At 40.8% G+C, this 18,458-nt stretch overlaps 1 protein-coding gene across 1 annotated transcript in view; it reads right to left on the bottom strand.

The window, feature by feature from the left end:
- LOC111158576 (StAR related lipid transfer domain containing 13) overlaps positions 1-18,458 on the bottom strand; it is a 179,132-nt gene that overhangs the window by 48,616 nt on the left and 112,058 nt on the right. Inside the window, exons 2-3 of the mRNA XM_022520697.1 lie at positions 13,491-13,562; positions 10,677-10,758 (exon numbers count right to left, since the gene is read on the bottom strand). Of these exons, the coding sequence (XP_022376405.1) occupies positions 10,677-10,758; positions 13,491-13,562 (154 nt within the window). The remainder of the gene's footprint in view (positions 1-10,676; positions 10,759-13,490; positions 13,563-18,458) is intronic.

Genomic DNA, 18,458 nt, shown 5'->3' on the forward strand with positions numbered 1-18,458 from the left:
TGCCTGGGAGACAGAAGGCCCTCTCTCTGTGGACCAAGCAACAAAACCCTTCCCTTCCTCACATTTTAGATTCCAATTTTACAGTTCAACTACCGGACTTAGACCAGTCCTGAGGTCTCCCATGCTGATTTCATGGCCAGTTTCCTGTGATATTTCTCATATTCCTGCCAAAACCACGAGAAGAGCAACAAGCAAAGCTACACATTCATCCCCAGCGTGGGATTCGGATTAAAGCCCGCAGCCTGAACTCTTCACCCTCCACTCAAGTGTTAGGGGCTGAAGGGATCTAACCTTGCCTGCTAAGGAGTGTTCTGGGTGTGGCTCTCAAAGACTTTCAGAAACAAAGTCAGGGAGATGCAGGAGATTCCTCCGGACCCAGGGATCAAAGGCAAGGTGGGGGGGGGACGCAGGTGCTTCTCCTCTGCAGACAGGAGTGCAGGGCCTGGGAAAGTTCTCCAGGCTGCCCCGGGAGTTTACAAAATAGACTCTGCAGAGCAGGGTGGAGAACTACGCCTGTCTGACAGCTCCAGTGTGTAACTCAGCAAAGGGGGCGGGGTGGGCTTTCAGATCACAGGCTACCCAGCCGGAGGGTTTATGGTGTCTGGGGGGGGGAGGGCAGGGAGGAAGAGTGTAGTCAGAAGTCGCCAAGTGGGTATCCCTGAGCCACCGCTGAGTCCATGAAAGCCTGCTGAGCTTTTCACTCAAGCTGTTCTCTAACCAGCAGGTCACGCTGCTGCAGAAAGGCTGACCTCTCTTCTGGAGCAGAACCCCAGAAGCAACTGTGCCTGGATATTAGCTGGAGTGTGGGAGGAAAACAGTGAGGCACAGACAGATCTAGCTACAGGAAGAAAATGAAGCATGTGTATGTTGTGGAGGGAGAGGATGTGGGTGTGCAACGGTGGGATTTGTAAAATAATTTTTTGATTGAGATATAGTTCACATGTAACACTGTGTTTGTTCTAGGTGTGCCACCTCATGATTTGATGTCTGTGTTTATTGCAATATGAGCACCACCATAAGTCTAGTCCGTATCCACAGCCATACCTCGTTCCTTTGTTTTTCTCGCGATGGGAACTTTTTAAGATTTAGTCTCCTAGCAATTTTCAAATATACCATACAGTATCATTGAGTCTTGTCACCAGGTTGTACACTACATCCCCAGAAAAATAATTTAGGTTCTAATAATCAAAAAATAATTACAGGTTCTAAAAATCAAGGTTTCAAGGAAGAGCATAAGGCCCCTGGAAAATCAAAAAACTTCAGCAGCCACAATGGCCCAACAATAAAGAACTTAAAGGAGCAGGTTTTTCTTGGACTTGTTTAGTTTGCAGGATTTCAGATATATTTCTAAATTCATATACACCTGGCATTGGAAAAACCAGTGGGGTGTCCTCAGCCTTTAACCGTTCAGAGCAACTGCATCTAATCCAGACAATTTCTCTAGTGAGAACCAGTCCAATTGAAGCAAGGGTCACAACCAGAGATTTCTCTGAGAGGTTCAAAGGTGAAAAGCAAAGCACAAACAGGCCGGGGTTACTGGAAGGCTAGAGCACTCCCTTTGGGCTCTAAGGTTCTCTCTGGGTTCCTTCCCTGCCTGCTTCCTGGATATGGGCCGCTACCATTCAGTCGTGGTCCTCTTCCGTTCTCGTACTGTCCCTGAGTGACCTCACACATTCTCAGGACCTTTGTACCCGTATGTGTGGATGACTCTGCATTTCTGTCTCCAGCTAAGGTCTCTGGCGACCGGCACACCTGTCGCACACTGGACATCTCTCCGGGTCCCAGTCCCCCAGGCACCTCAGCCCATCACACCTTCCTCTGCTCAGACCCAGGCCAAACTCCACAGCTGCCCTTGCCTCAGAAAGGGGCCTCACCACCCCCAGCTGCTAAGACCATGAGGAGTCTGGTCACCCTTACGTCTGAATTACAGCAATACTAACAACACCTCTTATTTATAGGACCTTGAGAAGATGAAATGACACCAATGTAAAGAGCTTAGTGTGCTACGAAGCAATGGTAAGTACTCACTAAATGTTAGCCATTGTTATCTATTATTTATCTGGCAAAGGAAGGCATTTTTAAAAACGTTGCTAATGTTTTTAATAATGCAATACAAAATATCTAATATAGATCTAATATATATGTAATTAAAAATATAAACCCTCAATTTGCTGTTCTATTTTGTAGTTTCTTGTGTATTCTTCCTCAAAGTTTATACACATAGAAGTCATTTTGAGTAGCTGGTTGGAAAAGGTTACATAACAGGCCATTTTAAAATACAAAGACCAATATTTTTCCTGTGTGTGTGTGTGTGTGTGTGTGTGTGTGTGTGTGTGTGTGTGAGAAAGCCCCTAACTCTCACCCTGCCATGTCTGTACCTGTACCCCAAAGCTGCCCTATACCATATAGGCTACATTGTGGTAAGGTTCATAATGGAGGTGGGGGTAGGGATAAAGATGTCTTTCCTGCACATTAACTTAGTTACAAAAACCCAAAAGCTAAAATTTCAAAAGAGGCACATCAAAATTTTATGTGTTCTTGTCTGGATAATCCCTACTGGCCTGTTAGGGTCATTTTTCCAAGAAGCCCTCTCTGAAACCCCTTCCCCTGCATCTGTACTTCTAGTGATATCATTCTTCCAAGTAAATCATCATTTCATCTCTCAACCCTGGCATGATTGGCATTTGAGGCCAAACAATTCCTGGTTGTGGGGATGCCCAGCACATTAGGAGGTTTGGCGACATCCCGGACCTCCAGCCACTAGATGCTGGTAGCATGGCCCAGCTGTGATGAGAAAAATATGTCTCTGGATGTTGAGAGGAGGACAAAATGTTCCTCCCCTTCCAGGTTGAGGCCACCACATTAGACTGAGACCTCAGGGTGAGGATTCTGGCTCATTGTTCTCTGCAGCAGAGACGCCTGAAGAGACAGCCTGGATGAACCAAGCTGACTGAAGGTGTGAACGAGAAGGGGCTGCTACTCTTCTGGCAGTAAATCAGATCTAATAGCTTCACAAAAGAACCATGTGCTTTCAACTCTTACTTTAATTATTAGTATTTTTAAATATGGAGTTCCATGAAGAATAAGGTGGATATGCAACCATAGTTTCTATTCTTGGGATTTATAAGTCAAACTCAGGAACTCGCAGGGCAACCTAGACATCTTTGGAAAACTCACCCTCAAAGGAAGAAATGGAAAGCACTGTAAATTGCATTTCACAAGAAGACCTAAGCTTTCTCTGGAAGCTCCAGAAGCAGCCTGTCTGGCTTTGAATCCTAGCAGTGCCATTCAGTAGCTGTAAGTGGGCCAATTATTTTATACCTCTGTGCCTCAGTTTCATTATCTGTAAAATGGGAATCACATTAGTTAGAGCTTACTTTATAGGGTTGTTATAAGAAGTAAACAACTAAGTATTTGTGGAATGCTTAGAGTGGAGTAGGTAATGAGTACTTTGTGTTCAAAAAAATAAAATCACTACTTGCTAGGATCTATATATATATTTTTTAATAGCTCAGAATTTTAAAGTTGGAAGTGAACATGATTATTACATAACCCCCTATACATTTCCCTCAATGATGTGTCCAAGGTTTCAGTCCAGTTAATTGTCATGTCATTATATGACATAACAAAAGATATAATACTGTACATATTCTGTGATAAATACTCTAAAAGAGGAAATATCTAAAATATATATCAATATTCATAAAGACTACCATTATTCAATATTATTAATGTTATTTAACATACTCAAAGATATGCATTTGTGTGCAGAGGCAAATCATAAACATCATTTTTGTCAGCACTCTTCTCCACAAACTCCCCTGCCCCACATGAAAACCATGGTCATTAATTATCCTTTTAAATACAAAGGGCAATGATAGATGCACTCCAGAATCCAAATCAATTCCACATCTCCTTGAAACAGTGCTGAACAAGGTAATGCCCTAGTTTCACACACAATACAATTAACTAGTACTTACTAACGATGTAAGTTACATGGACAGTTTCTTGGCCTAATATTAAATTGGAAATTCACAGATCACCTTGAACATCAGAGCCCTATACTATCAGTCTGAGTGAATATTGCAAATCAAAATGCAAATCGAACATATTACTTATCCTTAAAAAATCCCATCGAGGGGCTGTGACTTGCTGCAATTTGTTTGAAAGGTGACAAACTTTGCAAGCTATTTTGACACCTTGGCTATTCCTACATTCTGATACAGTTAACAGTTTCCATTAGCTCATCGAGGTACTTAGATTTGCAATTTGCTTTTCATTACTCACAGGGGAAAATATTTTTAATTAAGAATTCAATCAAAGAACATCAAAACAAAATTATAAGTGAGGTTGCTAAAATAAGCAACTGCACTACTCTGACTTGTAGTCACAAATGTTTGCAGAGCACCTACTATGTGCTGGTGCTATCAGAGTCACAGAAGCTACGGTGAGACATGGTTTCCAGCCTGGAAGTTCACACCTTTAGGGAAAACAGCAAACCTGTCTAGTGTTCGAGACCTAAAAGCAAGGGGGTGCACCTCTACATACTGCAGGCCAGGCTTGGGTCTTCTTTGTCATCAACATTCTGAGTATGCTATATTTTTCCAGCCAATCAAAAAGTTAACGCTGGGGACTCCTGGGTGGTTCAGTGGGTTAAATCCTCTGCCTTTGGCTCAGGTCATGATCCCAAGGTCCTGGGATCGAGCCCCACATCGGGCTCTCTGCTCGGCAGGGAGCCTGCTTCCCCCTCTCTCTCTCTGCCTGCCTCTCTGCCTACTTGTGATCTCTGTCTGTCAAATAAATAAATAATCTTAAAAAACAAAAAAAGTTCACACTGCTCCACAACTTACTGCGTGCAATTAGGACCTAGGACACTAACTGTCTGTCCACGCAGGTGAGATGCTTCCAGAAAACCAAAGGTGAGTAAAATTCTTGTCGTGGGTAACATTTGCAGGAGACGTTCAGCCCTCTTGTCTTCATTTGTCTACCTGGCAGAAGTTACGTGCCTCTGGGCTACGGTTCCCTTTATGATTTTGCATTAGCTCGGCACTTCAAACATGCATGAGAAATGTGGAGCCCACAAAGCTTCCAAATAAAACAGGAGACCAACTCTATCACTGTGTCTGCAATGTACCCATGAGAAAAGGAATAAAATCACAACCCCTTACTGCTCTCCAGGCATCAGTCATTACACACCATGTGAGTGGGCGAGTGTCTCATTAACCACTCCTCCGATCTCAAGATTTTATCAGTGTGGTCATTCCCCTCAGGCTGGAGGTCTTCCTTCTGCTTGCTTTCCACTATTTGCTACATGGGACCTCAGTGTCCTGGTGGAACTTGTAATGAGGGGGAAAGAAACTGCATACATGTCCCCTTAGCAGCCACCCCCTTCTCTGCCTCCGTACTGTGCCTGCTTCCTTTGACCCACCCTGCCGTCACTACTCCTTTGGCCTCTGTTTCACCCACCCCTCCTACATCCCAAGAATCTCCGCTTGCACACTTCCAGCCAAATGCTTTTCTTACTTAATGATATTTTTGGAGACACAGTGATCATAAGAATTATTCCAATTATAACAACCTCCTGCCACTCTCACCATTTTTATGCAAGTTGGGCCCCTGTGAAGAACTCTGTGGTGTCTGGCATTGCCACACTTATACATGTTTACACAGCCATACCTCTCAGGGTATGTCTGTATGATCCTGCCGTGGGCTGTATCAGAGAAGGGGCACGGGCTCTGCAAAAGAAGGCTTCCAGATTTTTTTGGCTGACAATAATAGTATTATTCAGAACTTTGTATCTTTAAATGATTTCACATTCATTGTACTGGGTCATCTCTAAAACATGTCTGAAGGGCATTTTTTTTTTTTTTTTTTTTTTTTAAAGAGCAGACCTTGTGGGCGGTGCCTGGGTGGCTCAGTTGGTTAAACATCTGCTTTGGCCTCAGGTTATGATCCCAGAGTCCTGTGATTGAGCCCCAAGTCAGGCTCCCTACTCAGGAGGGAATCTGCTTGTCCCTTTCCATCTGCCCTTGCCCACTGCTCATGCCCTCTCCCTCTCCCTCTTTCTCTCTCTTAAATAAATATATAAAAATCTTAAAAAAAAAAAAAAAGAGTAGACTCTGATGGAAAAGTCTAGAATTTAGTCAAGGAATCTCAGATCACAAACAGCAGTGAACAGATAAGGATTTACTACCCACATGTATGAGATTCAAAGCTTGTCAGCCATGTCACCAGTGAACATAACTACATAGTCAGAGACAGTGTTTGCCTCTGCAATCCTGACTTGAAAATATGTGCTGTAATTTTTATTCTTGGTTTACAGTGTAATCCTTTGCTTATATTTAGAAATGAAATTTTAAAAATCTATGATGAAGCTACTAGGAACTAATGAGTGAATTTAGAAAGACTGTAGGATACAAGAAAAATATATAAAAAAATTTACAGGGGCACCTGGGTGGTTCAGTCATTAAGCATCTGCCTTTGGCTCAGATCATGATCCCAGGGTCCTGGGATCAAGCCTCACATCGGGCTCCCTGCTCAAAGGGAAGCCTGCCTCTCCTTCTCTGACTCCCTCCCCACCCCACTTGTGTTCCCTCTCTTGATGTGTCTCTCCCTGTCAAATAAATAAATAAAATCTTTTTAAAAATTTACATACTATTAATGAGCAACTGGAAATTGAAATGATAAAAAAATATGTATTATTTGCAATAGCACCACAAAACATGAAATTCTTAAATACTTTTGAGGATGTGTAGTAATCATATGCTGAAAACTACAAGTCAGGTTTTGAAAAAAAAAATAAAATAAAGGAGACCTAAATAAAAAGAAACATACACTGTATTTATAAATCACAAGATTCAGTACCATTAAGCCATCAGTTCTCCCCAGACTGATCTATGGATTCAACATAATCCAAATCAATACTCCAGAGGATTTTTTAAAATAGATACCAACAAGTTGTTTCTAAAATTTATATGAAAAGGCAGAGGAACTAGAATAGGCAAAACAATTCCAGAACAAAAGAACAAAGTTGGAGGACATACAGTACTGGATTCCAAGACATACAAAAAGCTAAGTAATCCTGTGTCATATTGATGAAAGACTAATTAGGCATACAGATAAATGGAATAGAATAGACAGTCCAGAAATAGACTTACACCATGGTCAACTGATTTACAATACAGGTACAAAGGCAATTCACTGAAGAAAGTTAACCTTTTCAACACAGTGCCAAACCAGTGGGACGCTGATGTATGAAAAATGAATCTTGTCTGCCTTTGTCTCAGGTCGTGATCCCAGGGTTCTGGGATCTAGCCCCGCATCCTGCTCCCTACTCAGCAGGTAGCCTGCTTCTCCTTCTCCCTCTGACCCTCCCCCTACTTGTGCTCTCTCCCTCTCTCTCAAATGAATAGATAAAATCTTTAAAAAAAAAAGAGAGAGATCTTAAAGACAAGCTACAGCCTGGCAGAAAACATTTACAAGACCCATATCTGACAAATTATTTATGTTTAGAGCATATAAGGAACTCTCAAAACTCAGTACAAAAACAAACAATCAAATTTTTTAAATGGGCAAAAGACTTGAAGAAAATACAGGTATGGCAAATAAGCACATGAACAGGGCATTCAACATCATTACTCATTAGGGAAATGAAAACTAAACTCATAATGAGATAACTCTAGATTCTAGAATGACTAAAAACAAAACAAACAATATATGTCATGGGGATCAAAGGTACAGCCTAGGAAATATAATCAATGGTATTGTAATAGCGTCGTATGGTGACAGATGGGAGTTCCACTTCTGAGAGCATAGCACAATGTATAGACTTGTTGAGTCACAGTGATGTACACCTGAAACTAATGTAACATTGTGTGTCCACTATAGGTCAATTAAAAAAAAAAACAAAAAAAACAAAAAAACTGACAGCACCAAGGGCTGACAAAGATGTGGAGCAACCGGAACTCTCTCATACATTGCTGGTGAAAATGCAAAACGATAGGATCACTTTTGAAATGTCTGGTGGTTTCTTATAAAGTTAAAATACAGTTATTAAATGGACCCCATGATCCCATTCCTAGGATTTTCCCCCAAAAATGAAGACTTTTGTTCACACAAAACCTTGAATATGAATGTTTATAGTTGCTTTATAACCACCAAAACTGATGACAACTCAAACATCTTTCAGCTGGTGAACGGACAGACTGTAGTACAGCCATATAATGTAACACTACTCAGTTCTGGTACTAACTGACACAGCAATGACATGGAGGAACCTTAAGTGTACTACACTCAGTAAAAGAAGCCAGGCTCAAAAGGCTACATATTGGGGTGCCTGGGTGGCTCAGTGGGTTAAGCCTCTGCCTTCAGCTCAGGTTATGGTCTCAGGGTCCTGGGATCGAGCCCCGCATCGGGCTCTCTGCTCAGCAGGGAGTCTGCTTCCCCGGCTCTCTCTGCTTGCCTCTTTGCCTACTTGTGATCTCTCTCTGCCAAATAAATAAATAAAATCTTAAAAAAAATAAGGCTACATATTGTTTGACTTTATTTATATGGTATTCTGGAAAAGGCAAAATTATAGGTACAAAAGCCAAATCAGGCTTGGGAGTAGGGTTAGAGGTTGATGCCAGAGGGGAACCAGGGAATTTTGGGGGGTGATGGAGCTGTTCTTCATATTGGTTGTGGTGGCAGTTACATGCTTGAAAACTGTTCACTCAAAATAGTGAATTCTACTTTATATGTATATATCCATATATATATTATGTTTTGATTTAAAGAAAACATAAATTTTGGGTGCCTAGGTGGCTCAGTTGGTTAAGTGGCCGACGCTTGGTTTTGGCTCAGCTCATGATCTCAGGGTCCTGGAATAAAGCCCACATTGGGCTCCACGCTCAGCATGAAGTCTGCTTGAGATTCTCTCTCGTTCTCTCTCTCTGCCCCTTCCCCCACTGATGTGTCTGAATGCTTTCTACCTCTAAAATAGCTAGGATAAAAATCTTTAAAAACATTTTTTAAACAAAAACAGAATACATAAATTTAAAACATTCAATGTGGAAAATGATAATGCAATATAATATAATTAAAATATAAAAGTTCCTTATTATTTTTTTAAAGTCAGCTATAAAATTACCCTTGGTTAAAACTAAGAAGAAAAACTCAGAAGGAGGTGCTATTGGAACAGTTCTGGGTTGAGTGAAATCTTATGAGGAGGGAGATGCTCCTGCTTGGGGTGTATCCCAGACATCCTGAAAACACTGCTTTTCCAATTCATTACCTTTAAAGAGTCACAATCAAACTATCCATTCGTCTCATAAATGCTTGCAAATGGCATTTTGCGCTTATTTGTTTTCTAGTCCAAATAGCCCGTTCCTATAATTTGTGATTTTAAGAGTGCTCTGCTCTTCTACCCAGTTAAGCAAACCCACAGTACTGTGTTCCTTAAATATTCAAATATCACTTCTTAATGCAAATCTACCTTCTTTCCATATAGGAACCATACAGTGAATGCAAAAATATGCATGTCTGAAGATTCAGGAAGGCTAAGATTATTTGCACACTATCCTAACATACACTGGTCTCTCCTTTCTTGACAAAAGTTTTGCTCATCATTACTTTCCGACTAAACTGCCATCTTCGATGTCAACACATAATGTGCTAGAAAGAACACTGGATTGCAAATTTTAAGTACTACATTTTTAAAAAGATTTTTTTTAATTTTTAAGGAATCTCTACACCCAATGTGGGGTTCAAACTCACAAACTTGAGGTCAAGGGTGCATGCTCCACCGACTAAGCTAGCCAGGTGCTCTGTAGTACTCTTTTAAGGTCATTTCAGCCCATAGCTAGCTGTGTGGCCGTGGAAAAATGACTCATCTTCTGGAAATAATATTTATCTCCAGCCCTGACCTCTCTCCAGGGCTTTAGTTAGGAAGCTTCAAATTCCTACAGACACGTACAGCCTCTCATGGAGCATTTAATTGTTCCTGGATATTGGTTACACTGGCATCTTTTCCTATCACTCAAATTATAATTATTACTTATTCGTTCATGTATTCATGCTTTACTTCTTCAACTAGATTTCTTCAACCATATTATAAATTCTTTTGGGAGAGAGAAGAACTCATATACATCTTTGTTTCTGTCGAGCATCTATCACATAGCAAAGGCTTAATACTCTAAGTTGCTGATATAGTTACTTGAGCTTACATATTCTAGCTTGCTGATATAATCACTTGCCTTTGCAAAAAATACAACCAAGTTTGACATACTCATGGAGTTTTTCAGGGCCTTCTCTGGCCACTCATGCTGTGGCCTCCCCTGCTGCCTACTTCCACTAACCTACCCTTGACTCCAGTCATCATGGTCTATGGCTTCATCTTAATCTAGTTTGTTCATAGCATGAACACTCTCTGAGATAACTTTTCCCCCTCCTTCTCTTTTTCTCTCACTGACTCTCTCTTTCTTTTTCCTCAATCTACTTTCTGAAGACTCTGACTAGGATTTAAGCTCCATAAAACCAGGGTATAATCATGCTCCCTGTGGCATACTTAAAATCTGAACCCAGGCCTGGCACATAGTAGGCACTCAATAAACACTTATGGAGCTGTTGAACTTGCCCTTCAATACAGTGATACCTATTAGAGACTGCACAATTGAAAGTAACAAAATCACACAATTTACCTATAAAGAGGTTCTACAAGGTCCTTCTCAAGAAAATCATGGTCATTCTTGACAGCCACAATGTTGATGGGAAATTGGGAATCTGAAAAACAGAGAAACAGAGAAGATTTTGCATCTTGTTTTTATCTGAATGGACACCAGTATCTTTTGACCACCACATTTCAGCACACGTGACCGACCTTGGCAGTTACTCCCCCATTGATGGGTGTGTTGGTAATGTTTAAGATAGTAGGCAGTTTTATTTTTATCAAATAAATGCTTTTAAGGACACAAAAGAAGTGTGAAATATGAGAATAACCCAGTGCTTGCCCTTGGACAGGATCGAATACTACGTGCCTGTATTGTTGTAGTTAATCATAATTGCAGACATCTGCCCATATAAAGAGCTTTTTATACTCTCACCACCCACCTAACCTCACTGACTTTTACCTTGATCAGTTCATGAAATACTTAGTTTGGCAGATTTTGTTTTCTTCAGAAAGGAAATTTCCCAAAATACCCAAAGCTCAATGGCCTCAAATGTGTCCTTTTGTAGCAAAATCTTGAGTCACTTTAGACTATCAGCAGAATATTCAAACAACTGATTCTATCCAAAGAGAACAGATTCCAACATCATAACTTTTCTCCCACGGACTATTCGTGCCAACTTCGGAGGTCAAGGGCAATCCTCAAGATGCAGTGTTCATTTTATGTACCTTATTCACAGAGGGAAAAATTTGGAGATCGTTCTAATAGAGGGCATAGTCAAATCTGACAATGTCAATTCATTGTCATCATCCTGCCACTCTTTCTCTTTCTCGCTTTATATTTTGCATTCCCTCCACCGTGCAAGTCATAATAAATCTAAAGGTACGTAAACCTTAATGTGAATTGGGAACAGAAACAATCCCTTCTGGTGGTAAAAGTAATGTGAGTGCATTCCAGGTGGTGCCAGAATGAAGACTGTCTTGTTCTGCTAGAGAGGGAGTGTGCGTAATAATGAAAAACAGAGACACTAAAGCCCAGCTGCCTTGGCTTTGAGTCTTGGCATTGCTAATCTCTAGCTGTAGAACTGGGAACAAATCACCTAACCTCTTTTGGGCCTGTGTTTCCTCATCTATAAAATGGAGATGATGAGAACTATAATATTTACCCTGCCATATTAAGAATATTAAAGGAATAGCATAGGTAAAGTGCTTTCAAAAGAACCTGGCACATTGTATGCTCTATACTATTTGTTCTTTCTTATGATGCTTATTCAATGCCTATGGCTTAAACACAATTTGACTGGTACCTTTTACTTACAGCAGATTTTTTTTTCCTTAAGAAGGAAATTTCTAAAATTAATCAAAGTTCAATGGCCTCAAATGTTTTCTTTTATAGCAAAATCTTGAGTCACTTTGAGTATCAGCAAAATATTCAAACAATTGATACTATGTGAAAAGAAGACATTTACTTTACTTCTTAGCCATTTGTAGACAGTTCAGTTTAAATTGTGAGCTTATAATATTGTGAGCTTACAAAGAGAATTTCACATTATAGAGAAAAGCCACTGTGTCACAGCCCAAGAGACTGATTTTAATTCCAATTCCTCCACCTTTTAATGTAGGCGAAATCATGTAACCTCTTCAGGCCTTTCCCTCATAATCAGGAAACATGGTGGGGCATGGAAGTAGAGCTGCTTAGATCAAAATTACAAAACCCTCCTTGCCTACAAGGCTAAAGTTTATAAAAACTTGTATCAGAGACTCTCAATTTCAAAGCATATTCTTAGATATGCTATCCATAGGGAATTCAAGTTAGAGAAGTAGAACAACTGTTCCATTTTGTTTTCTAAAATATAAAACTGAACTTCCAGGTGAGTGAGTGAGTTTCAGGTGAATTTTGTTGATTCTTTCTATCCTACATACATTTTAGGCCATCAGGAAGAGAACTCAATGCTCCTGCGTGTGCTAGATATCCTATTTTAGTCCTACAGATCTCTAGTCTATACCCTGCCTTGTGCCTGAGGATCACCTGTGTGGATGGCATTCAAGCGGATCCATGTCCTTTGGCTTCCTTTCATTTTTGGCCAATGGGAAGCCCTGGTGGAGACCGAAGGAGTAAGGAGGGTGAGGTCAGGGTTTTTACCCTACTGATTCTCACCCACCGCCAGCTGTGTCCTCTGCTCGAAGGAGCCTCTCTCGTTCTGGGCTCTGGCACCCTCTCCCTCTGCCCACAACTTGGTAATAAACATTTTTAGAAATAAATTCTCCTCGGATTATCCCGAGTGTGCCGTCTGCTGACTGTTGGGATCCTGATTGACTATGGAGTTGACTACCCAAGGGGTCAGAACTGATTATGATTTGGTACAGCACAGTACAGCATGGGCAATACAGTGAATAATACGGTAATAACATCGCATGGTGATGATGGCGACTACACTTATTGTGGTGGGCGCCTGCAATGTACAGAATTGTCGAATCACTATGGTGAACACCTGAAACCAATGGAACACTGTGTGTCTATTCCACTTCCATAATAATAACAATCATGAAAGCTGCTGATGGTGGAAGGCTGGAAGGGGAAGGCAGAGTTGGGACTGGCGGTGAAGAGAGGAGAAGCAGAAAGTAAAGAAATGAGAAGCGGTGTCGAGCAGAAAGGCAGGCAGGCCCAGGCAGCAAACTCGTGTCTAAATGGCATCAGTGTAAGCCCTGGGATGGCAAAGGCTGAGGGAAAGAGACAGCAAAGAAACATTGTTGAGAGGAGACTTGGAAGTCCAAATACACCACAGGATATGTGCGGTTCGTTTTCAATTAATTCTCTTTATGAAGAGTAAAGGGGAGGCCAACCTACCCTCATACAACTGTGCGTATTGTGGGAACCCAGCAGCACGGAGCCAGTCGCATGCTTCCTTCGCCTCAATTTCTGAAAAATAAAAGAAAGGGAAATGTGTGAGTCCAATGGCCACACACTAGCGCTCTACCTTAATCAAGGAAAAACCGGTGAGCATTATACAAGTTATTACAAAACAAAATTGTTCTCAGGTAAGGCTGCATAAGTAGGCCTACCAGAAATGGGGGTAAAATGAGCAGGTAGCACAAAGGTACTTAGCTACCTATTAAGCTTATCTTCAACGTCGATCCACAAGTATTTGGATAATAACAAAACCACAGATTACAGAACACAAAGCCTGAGTTTCAGGCAGGGAAAAATGTCTTATTTATACACCAGGGAAGCAGGGGGCTACAGAGAAGGGGAAATACTTCCTTGTGATCTTTTTTTTCTTTTTTAAACCAATTTTTTTTTTTTTTTTTAGCTTTTAAAGATAAGGCTAAGAAGAAGAGTAAATGAAACAAGATGGGATTGGGAGGGAGACAAACCATAAGTGACTCTTAATCTCACAAAACAAACTGAGGGTTGATGGGGGGAGGGGGCTTGGGAGAGGGGGGTGGGGTTATGGACATTGGGGAGGGTATGTGCTATGGTGAGTGCTGTGATATGTGTAAACCTGGCAATTCACAGACCTGTACCCCTGGGGATAAAAATATATGTTTAAAAAAATAATAATAATAAAATTTAAATTAAAAAAAAAAGATAAGGCTAAGAATACTTATCCAACATTCTTTTATCCTTTTACTCTTGGGATAATGAAAGAAAGAATACAACTGGATGGTCTATGAAAATGTATTTTCTCATGAAGAAAGGTATTACAAAAATCCAAAGTATTGTTATTTCTTTAATTTTTCTAATGGATTTAATTCCCAATGCCTTCTAACAAGATCTTCATTCATCAAGCACATTAGAATGGTTTCAAGCTGCAGAGTACAGCATAGAAAAGCAAAGCTGGTTATCTGGGAGCTGAGGCGAGTTTGACGAGGCTGCTAGAATCTCTGAGGGCCGAAGCCAAAAGGTCGGTATGTCCTTTGGGTGACCATTTCGGGGTGGACGTACCAACAACACATGGGACCACCTGTCTGGAGAAGCTTGTGGAGTGAGATGGGAGGAGTCTACAGTATGTGAACCAGGTCACTTTTTGACCTTGTGAATCCTGGATTATTTCCCAACCACAACTCTCTTAGATAAATACAAGTGCAAGGGAAAAGAAGTTCATCTGTCAAAAGTCCAGTTTCTCCAAACAAAATTATACAGCCTATTATAACGGCTTTCCACGCAGTTCCCTCTAACAGTCTCTCTGCTGTTAGGATGGAACCTGCTCAGATCACTGTACTTCCATTTACTCGGATGTTCGTTTCTCCCCATAGCAAAAGCCGGAGAGTACAGGGTGTTCTTGGGGCAACAGCAAAGTAACGATCCACACTAACATGGGCTGCAGGCCTGAGCCTGTGTACCTACACTAAAAGCACAACGTCTGTGCATTGAATTCAGGAAAACAATGTGCAGCATAATGTTTAATATGACAGAGCTATCTGCTGTATGTTAGGGAAACACACCAAAGGCCAAATCTTGCACAGGCCCCAATGGGAAGAGCAAACACTTTCCCCGTCCCACTAATTCGGCTGGACATGGACTGAGATCTGTCATTGAATTCAGGGAAGCAGAGCTTGTGGTGGTCCCTATCCCAGAGTGTCTGCTACTTCTGGCATCTCCCAGTCCACTGTCATTCCAGTGACTGACAATTTCTAAATCTTGAGTTTTTTGCTTGGCATGAGGGTTTTTTTACATAACTGGTACCAGCACAGCCCTAATATGTACTCATTCCTGCCATGTAGGCAACATTCAGAAATACGCAAGCACCAAGCTGGAGATAAAAGCTCTGGAAAGCCTTTTAGGAGGGGAGAGTCTCTGAGATCCACAAGTGCAGTTCAAAATGGACTGTACTGTATTGGCTAATGTGGGCCTTCCCTTTGAAGGTACAAAGGGCAATTACTGTACAGCCTGAGAGCCCTATTCAGTACTCCTTTGAGAGTCCTTATACGAAGGCTTTTGCTTTGAAAATCACACACGTATTTCAGGGGAAGTAGGAAATGCACGTTCTGACCTAACATTTGGAAAATGTGGTGAGTTGCTACTGAGTCATAAATAGACAGTTGCCTTCTAAATTTTCAAGCTTCAGATTTGCTTTCTCTTTCAATATAACGTAGTGGTTAGTAAGGAGGAAATATCTAATTTCTGGGCATTCTCTAAACTTAATTATGAGCCAGCAAGTCTTTTTTTTTAAGATTTATTTATTTATTTGAGAGAGAGAGAAAGAGAGCAAGTTCAAACAGGGGAAGTAGCAGAGGGAGAGGCTCCGCACTTGACACTAAGTCCGCTTGAAATTCTCTCTCTCTCTGTGCCTTCCCTGCTTTGTGCACACCTGAGCTCTCTCTCTCTCTCAAATAAATAAATAAAATCTTTAAAAAAAGTTCTTCTAGATAACTTGACTTTATTTTTTCACAAGACAAATAAAGATAATGAACTGAAATTCTATGCACACGTAAACATGAGTAATTAAATCTTAATCAGAATTCGGCTAAGTCAAATCCTCAAATAGGCCAATTTTTAGAATGAGTAGGCATTTAGCTTTTAAGTCTCAGAGTCAAATACAACAAACACTGCAATTAGTAAATAATAAATGAGAAGAAACCACATCCCAGCTGTGGTGGATGGTTCCTCGCCATCACTCTTGCACACCCAACTTGCTATTCTATTTCTGAAAGTCTCTTAAATATCCCCTGTGCTCTAGCTGTAGGCCCAGCACCTTGATACCTCAATCTAAGGGCAAAATGAACTCTTGTTTACCACCTACTAACAAGGCAATCAAACAAAATAATCACACATACCTAACTGGTATCAAATTTAACTTCTTCCATCACATTGAGTTGGAGGGGAAAAAAAGAGCCTTACAATTTTTACTGAGTGAGTCCCCACAGACCCGACTAACACCCATCAGCCAAATGCTACTGTTTTCCCCACAGCATATTACACTTGAAGTGGCCAAAATGCTTACAGAATTAAAAAGGAATCATTATTGCCGGTGTCATCATTTCACCAAGATCCATCTAAATGACATTTGAGGAGAGTGTGAAAATCTCTTTTTCACTGTGCTCTTGCTGGCTAGCACAATATTCTGTGAAAGCTTTAAGGGCCATTCAAATCACATTTCCATAGTTCTATTTGTTCTCTATTTGCAACCCATACCTGCCCTGCATGGTAGCTCCAGGGCCACAAGGCAAAGCACCAGGTTGCTGTAGTCAATTAAATGTGGCACAGAATAGGAGAATGCCCTTGGACAGACTGGTCTACCGATCTCTACTGTGGTTACCACATTACATTACCTGAGCAAATTCAATCCATTTGGTTCCCTACCATGAAAGGATTTCATTAGAAATTTTGTAATTATTACATGTAAAAATCATTTCTCTTAAACTCTGTAGTGGGTGCCTACTTTTGCCTGCCCAACATCCTCGCCCACTTCTTCAGATAATAAAAGCTCTTTATGTTCAAAGCCTCTGCTATATAGGTTAGATGGGGTTGACACTCCTGGTCACCCTAACCACATTCCTTGACCCTGTCACTACCACCCAAATGGCCATGACCTACTCCTCAAGAACACCTGGTCCCCCTTAGTTCAGGGAGACCAAGGAGCCTTGGGATCTTAGGGCAACAGTTGTTTGGAGGCTGAATCAACTAGTTGCAGGGGGAGATAGCCAGCTGTTCAGTTTCTGCGCAAAAACCAAGCCAACCTTTTCACTCAGTAAATCCAGAAGATGGTTTGGTGCTAGGCATGCCCTTCTGCCACAAAACTGTGATTCTACTTGAGGGAAAGTCACTCACTTTGCCTCAGTTGCCTTTCCTACATGCTTAGAACATGATGTGGTCTCTGTTGAGAGGCAGATGTGTAGAGGGAGGCTGTCTCCCTGGGTGCCTCAGGAACTGCACATCAATGGGCATGGGAACAAAGTCATTGTAGAAATTCACTACAGCCTGTACACTGGTTTTCAAAAGTATTATATTATTTTTTAATCATACATGCTCAGTATTGAAAACTTATTAAAAAAACACAAAACCACAATGAAAGAAACAAGTCAACTCTTTCCCATTACCAACACATAATACGCGTTACTTATCAAAATGGTAATTGTTGTGATATCTTTCGTTGACTACCTTCTTCACATAAGAATACATTGTGAATATTTCCCCATATAATGATATTGTTGGTAAAATTGGGAAATTTACTTTGTTTTGAGAAGGATGCTTATTTTTTAAATACATGGTTTTTGAACACTGCCAGTTGTTAATCACAGCTGGGAGGTTATAAAATCAAGGTAGCCAAGAGAAAACAGTTCAATAGGACTTCACCAACACAGGCTGATTGTGGAAAAGGCTGGAAGTCTTTGTGAGTTAAGAGATTTACAAGCTGTTTCTTTAAAGAAATATCATGTAGTGATGTTTGGAAAGTCAGGTGGATAAGGTTCTGGAAGGCTCCAGTCAAGTAAGGGGATATTTTGAGCACAGCAAATTTGCTGCCCAGGTTGGCAGGCCTCCTCTCATGTTACAATCTCATTGAATTTTTAAACTGGTGTTTCTTGAGTGCTTGGGAACGGCGTGTTCTCCCAGCTACGCATTTTAAGTACATTTTTTGGTTTCCATTATTCTCGGCACAGCAAATACTTTTTCCGTAGCTAATTCAAAGGAATACTATTCTTTTTAAATGACTAAAAATTCAAATTAGGGCCAAATTAAATTTTATTATTATCAGAAAGTTAGCTGGCCACAAGGAACCTGGTCTACTGTGAAAAGTTTATGAAATCATTATATAGAGGCATATGTATTTATGTTGTTCTTGCAAATCTCCTAAAATTTCAATGGTCATACTGG

The sequence above is a fragment of the Enhydra lutris genome, unplaced genomic scaffold (genome assembly GCF_002288905.1).
Source record: "Enhydra lutris kenyoni isolate GAN:26980312 unplaced genomic scaffold, ASM228890v2 scaffoldscaffold60, whole genome shotgun sequence".
In the NCBI taxonomy this organism is placed as follows: domain Eukaryota; kingdom Metazoa; phylum Chordata; class Mammalia; order Carnivora; family Mustelidae; genus Enhydra; species Enhydra lutris.